The sequence below is a fragment of the Chanos chanos genome, chromosome 4 (assembly GCF_902362185.1).
Source record: "Chanos chanos chromosome 4, fChaCha1.1, whole genome shotgun sequence".
Taxonomy (NCBI): Eukaryota; Metazoa; Chordata; class Actinopteri; order Gonorynchiformes; family Chanidae; genus Chanos; species Chanos chanos.
In genome coordinates, this window is record NC_044498.1 from 19,592,908 (window position 1) to 19,602,898 (window position 9,991).

The following is a 9,991-nucleotide window of genomic DNA, read 5'->3' on the forward strand; positions in this document are numbered from 1 at the left end:
GTCATGGGTTAAACATGCCAGTCTAATGTGTTAGAATTTCCTATTTTATTGTACTGAATCTCAATATTTGCATACCATCCATTTAACAGTTCTTAGACATGACTGTTTATTAGAGGTGTCTGGTATACACTGAAACTAGTGTATGGGTACACAGGAAAACTTACTGAAAAGTTCTTACCATCTGCAGACACAAACTGCCCCACTGCCGATGAGCCCCCTCCACTGTTCTCCACAAACTGTACCTCGGACACAATAATGTTGTCTTCCAAGACTGACCCACAGCCCATACAAACAGCATTTCCTCGGGCCTGGTCTAAGTCAATGTCTGTTCCACCACAGTTCTTGCACTGGCGAGAGCTCATGGTGATTAGTGGGTTCCCCTTCAAAACAGCAACCTGTTCATGAAGACAAGAACTTTGTTGAACCATAGATTACAAACAGTACTAGTAATAAATTGGTGAAATTAGCAGGTGTATGTCTTGCTATTAATTAGAAACAACTTTTGTAGATGCATGACAGTTTTGTCACTACATCTCACTAATTTGATAAATATAACTTGCTATGTTCAGAGTATCTACACCCTCATGGCCCCTCTGAGCCTCGAACCCTAAACCTCTAACAACCAAAGCTAACGCGCTACGCACTGAGCCATCATTTCACCATATCCGCAAGGCTGAATTTCAGATCATTACATTAAAAATAAACGTGTGCCTCGCACCGACATGAAGGTTATCATTAATCATTTCGAACTTTTATTCATAAAAACGTATTTCGAAAACGAAGAAAAAAATGAGTGTGCAAATGTACAAAGAGAGCTAGCACTGTTAGCTATAATGCTGGGTTTCAGATGTGATTCATTCTGTCGACACTTTGAAGTTCTAACCGGTCGTTTTGCAAGCTGCTTTGTTACACGTTCAGTAATGTGCAGGACCAAAAAGCACGTAGACTAAGGACTGGAAAAGAAAATCAAAAAGCGTAAGTTCGGTAGCTAATTCACTTACTGATGTAGTCAGCTAGCTAAGTGCCCACAGGCTGAGGAAGTGGACAAGTTCTAAGTGAGATCTGGCGCACGCTCACACTCAGACCTGTTCGATAAGTGAGAAAAGATGCTTTAACTACCTATTCAGTGATCTCAACGTCCATCTGCCGGAGTAACTTTAAAATGGGAGTATTCAATATCGCCTTTCTCTGACAACGGTCATGTCTATGAACTGTTTGGGTGCACAGCCACTTACAAACGACATCAACGAAGTGATCCAATACAAGGATATCCAAGGGGAGACGAGGACGTCTAATGCAACATTTCAGTTATATTATATACATAATTTCACTTCTTAATTGCGTTTTATTCCTTTGAACCAATTTAATTCATAACAGAATAATACTATAGACCATATGCGGGTCAATTTATTTGGCAACCTTAAACCATTGTCAACATAGCCCCCTGGTGTGGTATGTTCCTTTCGCACTGTTCTTCCGAGTTAGACGCGCGCATTTACAGCAGTGGGGGCGTGTTTTCCTCGTGTGATTCTGTAGTTTCTTCTTCACATGTATGCTCGCAGTTAAGAATACAGCGTGGAGTACATTTCTCCTTCCTAAACGGGAACGCTCAGGGGTACCGGAGTCATTTGGCATCACCATAAGAAACTATCCACAGAAGAACTTTGTTAAATAATGAAAATCCGCGTAGTGTATGTTTGCAACACAACGTTATAACTGAAGTGTCCACCAGCTGTCTTACGGGAATTCAAGCAATTCCATTCGGAGACAGCTGCAGTGAAGCGACAGATAATAGGAGTGATCCTAACTTTTGTTTTCTTGTTTCCTGTCGTTTTGATTTTTGTTTTTGAGCAAAGCTTTAAAAAGCATGAAAAAGAAAGTTTTATCTGTTCGGCGGTAGATCAACCTTCAGATGGAGCCTACTGATAAACAATGGACTGGGAGCAACTTGAGTTGAATCCAAGAATTATTGCTGCTGTGAAGAGAGGTATTGTCAAATTTGAAATCTCAGTTACCAATATTAGTTTTCAATAGCTAATTTTGCAGCTAATAAACTGAGCTACACCGATCCCTTTTTTCTTCATTTATTTCTTTTTCCCTCATGTCAACACTAGCCTCCTTGAAATCGGTGAAGGACATCCTTAGCCTGTCGGGTCCTGATTTGCAAAGACTAACTCACCTTTCAAAAACTGATGTGCAGCACTTGCACACTGTTGTAGCAGTTGCTTACCGCAAGACACCACCTATAACAGGTAGTTGTAGAGCCTGCTGAATAATTTTTAACTGTTCTACAGTGTTTGCAACTACACGATTATGTGTTTTCTGTCTGTTGTATGAACCTTCATCTTTCATTGGTGGGTAATTGTATTCGTCCACCGTCACAATGTTTTAGCACGCTGGATCTGCCCTACATTATGATCACTGAAAAATTATTGCTCTTAGCCTTACAGTTATATCGTGGAGAACATCCGTCTTTGGAGCAAGGCCGCCTCCTCTCTTTGTCTTGCCCTGTTCTGGATGCTTTACTACGTGGCGGCCTTCCACTGTGTGGTATAACAGAGTTAGCTGGAGAGAGCGCTGCGGGGAAGACGCAGTTTGGTCTGCAGCTTTGCTTGTCAGTCCAGTATCCACAAGATTACGGAGGACTTGGCTCAGGTGAGGATCACTGTTTCTGGGATCAGTCTCAAGATTACTGCCTCTTACACCAGTCATAACTGGTCCTCTGCACGCTGATTCATGAAAGAAATTGTTTTAGCAGCTAATAGAAAGGAATAAACCGTACACCATTGCTTCGTTTGTCTGTTCCTATAACGTACATCCAAAACCGATAACGTACATCCAAAACCGATGGTTTGTGGAAAGTTTGCCTGTTAGTTTAAAAAATCATAAACTGTTTGATTTAAATGTGTGTTTATATGCATTTGTGTTTGTGAGAGCAGGAGCTGTGTATATCTGTACAGAGGACTCTTTTCCTATTAAAAGACTACGACAGCTCACGTCCCAGCTGTCTCGACTCAGGCCAGAGGTCCCTCAGGCTGTGTCGCGTGGCATATCCTTCACTGATAACATTTACATCGAGCACACGGCTGACCTGGTAAGACTGGCAGGCCTTCAACGCACTGCCTATACTGTATGTATGTGGACAAATTCAGTTCAGTGTAAATACTAATATTGCATATTTGAATATTATATGATACACCTTGCACATTACAGCTGCAACTTTTCACCACTGCAAAATAAATTTTCTCAAATAGTAGTAAATAGGGGCAAGTGCAGGATGATGTTACACAGATTGGAAGGAGACATGTGACTGTAAGATGATATTGGCTAATGAGTGAATATGTAACTTGTGCAATATTTAGTAATGTTAACCCATTCAGATCGGGACAAATAAGTCTCTGGCCTATATGTTTACAAGTATTTATTGTAAATTAGCCCAAAAGAAATTGCGTACTTGAAAACCTCGTACTTTATTTCATTTTACTTATTATTACTTTTATTACAATTATTTAACATTCTGATTACATATTATGATCAAACAGTTATGGGGGGAAAGGTTCATTTAGAGAATTTTTAAAAACTGTCTGCAGAAGAGAGAATGATGTTGGGACTAACTGCTAACTGTTTTGTCATGCATCTGCATAGGGTGCACTACAGACATGCATTTCCCAGCGTTTGCCAATTCTCCTGTCACGGGGTCTGGTCAGGCTGATAGTCATAGACTCAGTGGCAGCTCTGTTCCGTGCTGAGTTCCAGGCTGGTGAGGCCGCTGAGAGAGCACGTCACCTACTGGCCCTTTCTAGCACTCTCCACCGTCTTAGTCATTCCTACTGCACACCAGTGCTGTGCATCAACCAGGTGAGCCAGCAATCAGTGTAGTATAACTGTGGACAATCTGGTGACTCTAAGTCTAGTTTACAGTCACTGTGATCACATTTCATCAATGGTGTTAGTTGTTGTTACTTAACTAGGGGGCAAGCTTGCAGTACAGTGGTGTAGGATTAAACAATCACTTTGTTGTATCTTTAGGTAACAGATGTTATTGATGGGTCAAACCCAGGAAGATGTGATTATGGGTGAGTTTGCCTATCTCATTCATCTCTTAATATCAGTTATAAATGACATTAACACCATAAGATCCAAATACATTGTTGTAGACTTCATGTTCTGTTTATATATGTGATGCTGTATTCAAACACAACAAACAAACCATCCAAGAACATCTAGTGTTAATGATGGCTGAAATCGTTTTCTTTCAACTGGCTGCTTTAAAACAAATGGGAGTCAGAGAAAAGAATCATCCTTTTATATGGTAAAAGTGGTTACTCAGATGTTTGAATGCCCATGTTGCTCCACAGGCTGGTAGACAGTAAAGTTCTTCCTGCTCTGGGCATGGCTTGGGCCAACCAGGTGATGGTGAGACTCATGCTGAGGAGACTAGAAGGACAAATCAGGAAAGGAGATCAGGACAGTGCCCCTCGCAGACTGGAGGTGGTATTTGCTCCACACCTCCCACAAGCAAGCTGCCTGTGTGGGGTTTGGTTAGAGGGAGTGAGAGGGATTGCAGAGGAAGACCCTTCAATACAATTTCAGACATCAATATAATTATTTTTCTGTGGGACCAAGTATCCTCTGGTGCCAAGTAAAGAACCAGAGATTCTCCCAGACTAGAACAAATAACCAGAGGAAAGCAACGTACCTCACTTTTGGTGAACTTCTCCAATGAAAACGGGAGAGGTATCAAAACTGGATTACACAGCTTTGCATTATAAACAGGACCCTGACCACTGTCAGTATACTACAAATACTTTCTTTTTTTTTCTTTGTAACAATGGCATATTTCAGTTTGGTTCAGAATGGTATCTAGAAGCCTTCTGATCAAAAATGACCACATGGGTTTTATGTTGGTTGTTATGGAGGTTGTGGTTATTTAAGTGGTACAGATAGGTAGTTAGTTGTTTGAATACCTGTTTCAGTGGGTGAAACACTCAGGTCTGTGGAATTATGCAAGATCAAAGAGGCACTTAATCAGTACAAGTACTCGCCCTCCTGACCACACAGCATCTACATGAAATCCTCCTTTAAATCAGAAGATGCTTCACTATTCAAAAGAACATTTAATATCATCGTTCATTCAGTCTTTTTTTCATGATCTGTTTTAGTCATTTTGAGGGAGCTTCCTTACAAGGGCATTTAGCTACAAATCAGCAGTTTGCATCAAAGAAAATGATGTGTGTCCATTTAACACACTGTGTCCTCTATATGCGTCTTTTAAACACTAAATAAACTATACCTCTTTCATCATCTTTCTCAAGGTGATGCTTAAGTACAGTTCATTTACCCAAACTCTTACAGAAATTGTTCCTCTTTTGGAACTAATTGAAAAGGTCTCAGCTCCTATAATGGACAAGAGGAGTGTTCGGACGTGACACATATCCCTGGATTTAAACAGCCACATTCACAGGGAAATTATAGCAGTTGCAAGGTTTGTAAATGGAAACAAGAAGCATTCTTAGAAAGATAAATGAGGACTAGGGTACTTGTTGTACAAGAGTTTAAAAAGTATAAACACTTAAGATCTAATTTCTTACTTTTCTACCCTGTATACATCTCAACGTCCCTTGGAATAATATCTTATAAGCTTTTTTTTAATATGTTTTCCCTTCTAATTGAAGAGGAGAGCTCTTCATAATATCCACTTTTCAGAATACATTTTGACTCGCATGTTATTCCGTAGGACTGCCAACAGATGGCACTGAGTACCAACAAAGCTATTTTTATGCCTTTGGTAAAGCAGGACTTATTGCTAATATTGCTTTTTGGTTATCTCTGTTCCAAAAGGTTATTTCTAATAAATTCTCTGTGTCTCATCTCTGATTGGTCGTCCTGGTTCTGTGTTCATCAGACTGTGAGACCGTGAGCTCAGAGCCTCGGGATATAGAAGAGTGAGCATGTGTTTGTGTGTGTGTGTGTGTCTGTGTGTGGGTGGGTGGGTACAAAAGAGATTGTTGGAGTTCATCCCGTGGAAAGTTCTTGATTAGTTTGCCATAATCAGTCAGTCAGAGGTCATTCATGAGTGGTGAAGAGTAGTCATCCAAGGTCCTTAACTGGAAGCAGTCATGCACCGAGAACCTAACCTGGAACTGAACCTCTGTTTAGCCACTTGTTACCATGACAGTATAAACCGGGTAAGGCAGTGGCACCAGCAGAACAATCGATCGCTTAATAACACTGGGGCCAGAGGGACTATTGACTTGATGCTAGTGGTCGAAACAGATCACAGGACCATGGAAAAGCCCTGAGTCATCTAGCTGAATCTAATGGTAAATTGTTTTTTACGAACTGTGAGACAGAAATAGGGTGGCAGTTAAAAGCAAGGTGGCCAGAGAATTGTTTACATCTCCATGAATAGGAATGGTTCTGTATTGATTTACCCCATTATAGATGTTTTCTTGTGTATTTTAAGATTGCTTGCACAAATGAGCAGTTCCCTATTATATCACTGTACAATTTGGCTTCTACCACAATCCAATGCACTCAGCAAAGCCTTGGAATTCCCACTGTGCATAAGACATTAGATCTATGCAAGCATGCAGCAACACGCATTGATTAAAGTGTATTAGCCACATTGAATCCTTTGAGTTAATACAACTAAGCCATTTAACACCTGTGACCCTCACACATATGGTTTCATGCACACAAGACACCCTCTGAGTCGGTCAAGGTCTATTGCGTGTAAGGGTGGCAAATAGGCAACACAAACACGTACTTAAACACCTATACACACACGCTTTCACTGAAAGCCCTTTCATTCTCCTCGATCTTGCTGTCTCCATAGCGACGATCACATGGGTTGGCTGTCCCAGATTATTTGACCCACCCCCATATGCAGCAAGCAAGACAACACTCCGTTGCACTGCAAAAGCACTCAACGCCACCTCTGCCCCCCCCCCCAACCCACCCCTTTCTCAACATGCAGTGCCACGTACATACACACATACTCAGTCACTCAGCTGTTTACTGTTGATGAAAAGCTTGTTATGTAACAGTCACTGCCTCAACAACACAGACATGCACTGTCGAGAATTCAGAGTGCGTGGTGCAAAGTTCCATCTCTCTCTTCCCCCCCCCCCCCCCCCCCCCCCCCCCCTCACTCTCTCTCTCATCTCACCAAAATGTCTGCCTCTCACGAAGAGAGGCGGATGACGATGGGGGCGTTTCACCAAACATTACAATTCATCAGCACCTGTAAGGCTGTCTCATTCGCCCCCTGGATGAGTGATGTGTCCCGCGCTCATTCGTTCGCTCTACTCATGGATAAGAGAGAGGGCGGAATTGTTACTAGCACTGGAGAGACAGCTCCATCTCATTCACTGCCATCTTGGAAGCTACATACAGGAGAGAGAGAGAGAGAGAGAGAGAGAGAGAGAGAGAGAGAGAGTAAGCAGAAGAAAGAAATTGCAGAGGAGAGGAATTGGATTCCTTTCAGTAATAAATGAAACTCAGTATTTGTATGTGTGATGCTCTTGGCAATTAGGACTGATGATGATAATATGTATATGTACATACAGTATGTGAGTTAAGCATTATCATTTTAACACACTTGTATAAAAGAGGTACAGACACACGTTAACATGACGCGATCATGCTGAATATGTCAAGATGGTGAGACGATGACACTGTCTTACGTAACAAGAGGTACAAATCTGTTCCATTTTCATATTGGAATGCATTCAGCTATAAGTATGACAAAAATTAACAAATACACACACACACACACACACTGAGCTATTAAATGCAAAATCCATGTCAAACTTCATACATTTCATGTGCAATTTTAAATTTGGGGAATGATGAACTCATGATAGATGGTGCAAGCAGCTGGACAGCTCTCTGGTGCAGACGAATGAACGAGCTTTATACTCTATCACAGCATTCTGTTATATTCAGTATATATGAAGACATTCACCAGTCGTAATCAATGCAAACTGTCTCTTTGTCTTCCTAAGTATTGTAACGAAAATAATTAATTTAAAAAAAATAAGGGTCTTCCCCTTCTCATAAAAAATAATCAATTTACTCTTGGTATTCTCAAAAGATGACTAAACATGGGGGTGCAGTTTAATTCAAAACATTTACTACATATAGTAAATTTTGGCCTATCTTTGCTGTGTTTATATGAACGCAGAAGTCAATCAAAATGTCATACGCCGAAAGACATCTCAGAATTGATTGGTTTTGGTAACAAATTCACTGGCAGCAGCTGGTCTGTTGCTGTGACAACGTGGATTAGTCCTGCCCCAGTTGGCCTTGAGAGAGGCTGATGGTTCGGTTTCTGTCAGAGTTAACTCCCTCATATCCAGTCTGCTGGCAACGGGTATACATAAACCCCAGTCTACTAGTCAAGGACCTGTCTGGCAGCATGGTCTCAAGAAAACTGACTGTCCTATTTCACAATTCCCTCACAAGACAACTCTCTCCTACTGATGTCTATGTCCTTAGCCATCACCTGGCTGAATTACCCAAATGTATGGATATTTTGGCAAATATTTTGACATTAATACTATGATTTAGCTTTTTGATTGCACTGTATTTATTTATTTATTTTTCAAAACACATCAAATCTGCCATTCCTATTCCCAGGGACAGCATCATGCTTCTCTCAAAGGTCCCTTAAAGTTAGGACCTTATGGCTGGAACAAATTGTTAATTGTTTTCTAATAGTTCTCCAAATCTCCAGACATATTCTTTAACAGAAATGGGCAGAGGACAAAAATGTAAACAAACAAGGAAAGAGAAGGGCGAGCAGAGTATGACGTAATTTGAGGTAGTGCTTAATGGTGCTATGACACATCTTTGCCACAGGGGGTGTAGACATCGCACGACGGAGACTGAAGGTGATGACGAGAGATCTCACCAGACATTCCTTTAGCCTAACGCTTTTCTCTCTGTCTGTCTGTCTGTCTGTCTGTCTGTCTGTCTGTGTCTCTCTCATGCTGAAGTATCTTGCATGGGCCGAAACATCTGTTCTTGTAGACATGCTGCCCAGTGAACATTACACAGCAATTGCATTGCAGTCAGTGGAGTGCTAAGTACATCACATTTCAATGACATTTTTCAATCTAAACAGATGGAACAAAATTAAAGAAAAAAAAACTGGCCATGAAATTGTCCGGTTATCTCCATACTCCATACCCATGTTAAAAAAGAAGAAAAAAAAACCCTACACTATTTGACCAAAGCCCTCCATTTCTCTGTAAGTGAGCAGCCTGCCCTGTGGCTCACACACACACTCACACACACTATGTCATGTGTCTCTCAGAAGCTGAGAGGAGTACAGACTGGAGGGTGCTGTTGTGAACTACTGACTGTAGTTGTTGTACACTGGCAGATCAAACACTCACAGACAGTAGCCTTATTCAGCCTAAACACAAAGCATTATGCCCTGAATGAAGAGATTCTCTGAGCCTCAGGCCTGTGCTAACCCATTATACACTCTCTGTCAGGGGGGAACTTTCACACCCAGGATCCCCTTGGACTCAGACACTACAACACAAAACACAGCATACTTTTTCCTCCCCACTCCAACCCATATAAACAGAGTGAGAGGTCACTGCTTTCATGGATATTGTGGGTTTACATTTTTCTTCATAGATACTGAAATAAGAAACAATAAGGAGTAGACACTATAGAAAAATAAAATCATTCAGGCCACTGATCACCATTATTCAGCATTGAAAGCTACAGCGCCTTATCAGTAATTCAGTTCCTTGTTGAAACACGCACACACACATGCACACACACACACACACACACACACAAAGCCCCATGGACACCAAAAAACATGCCTAGTTTAGCAAGTCAATTAGGGCAAGGCTTCTAAAATGTTTTGGGAAGAATGTTTAATGAGCCAGAGGCATTGTGGCAAGGAGGTATCTCCATGGCGACAGGAAGCCAAGAAGCAGAGCTGGATAGAGGCACAATAGTTAGC

At 41.3% G+C, this 9,991-nt stretch overlaps 2 protein-coding genes across 2 annotated transcripts in view; one reads left to right on the forward strand and one right to left on the reverse strand.

The window, feature by feature from the left end:
- Positions 1-1,188, reverse strand: part of brf1b (BRF1 general transcription factor IIIB subunit b) — a 54,695-nt gene extending 53,507 nt beyond the window's left edge. The window contains exons 1-2 of the mRNA XM_030770742.1: positions 1,120-1,188; positions 179-395 (exon numbers count right to left, since the gene is read on the reverse strand). Coding sequence (XP_030626602.1) covers positions 179-362 — 184 coding nt within the window. The 5' untranslated portion in view covers positions 363-395; positions 1,120-1,188. The remainder of the gene's footprint in view (positions 1-178; positions 396-1,119) is intronic.
- Positions 1,189-1,932: 744 nt separating this feature from the next.
- On the forward strand, positions 1,933-4,605 carry xrcc3 (X-ray repair complementing defective repair in Chinese hamster cells 3). The gene is made up of 7 exons (XM_030772154.1): positions 1,933-1,987; positions 2,115-2,252; positions 2,443-2,655; positions 2,940-3,094; positions 3,646-3,858; positions 4,030-4,076; positions 4,359-4,605. Exons 1-7 carry the CDS (start codon positions 1,933-1,935, stop codon positions 4,603-4,605), a joined length of 1,068 nt encoding a protein of 355 aa, XP_030628014.1.
- Positions 4,606-9,991: the final 5,386 nt, after the last annotated feature.

What these genes read in the sequence shown, in the direction of transcription:
- xrcc3 (XM_030772154.1), top strand. Translation starts at nt 1,933, where the DNA reads ATGGACTGGGAGCAACTTGAGTTGAATCCAAGAATTATTGCTGCTGTG. An exon ending in CAAGACACCACCTATAACAG is followed by an intron (nt 2,253 to 2,442) that starts GTAGTTGTAGAG and finishes TATTGCTCTTAG; the next exon opens with CCTTACAGTTATATCGTGGA. An exon ending in TTACGGAGGACTTGGCTCAG is followed by an intron (nt 2,656 to 2,939) that starts GTGAGGATCACT and finishes TTGTGAGAGCAG; the next exon opens with GAGCTGTGTATATCTGTACA.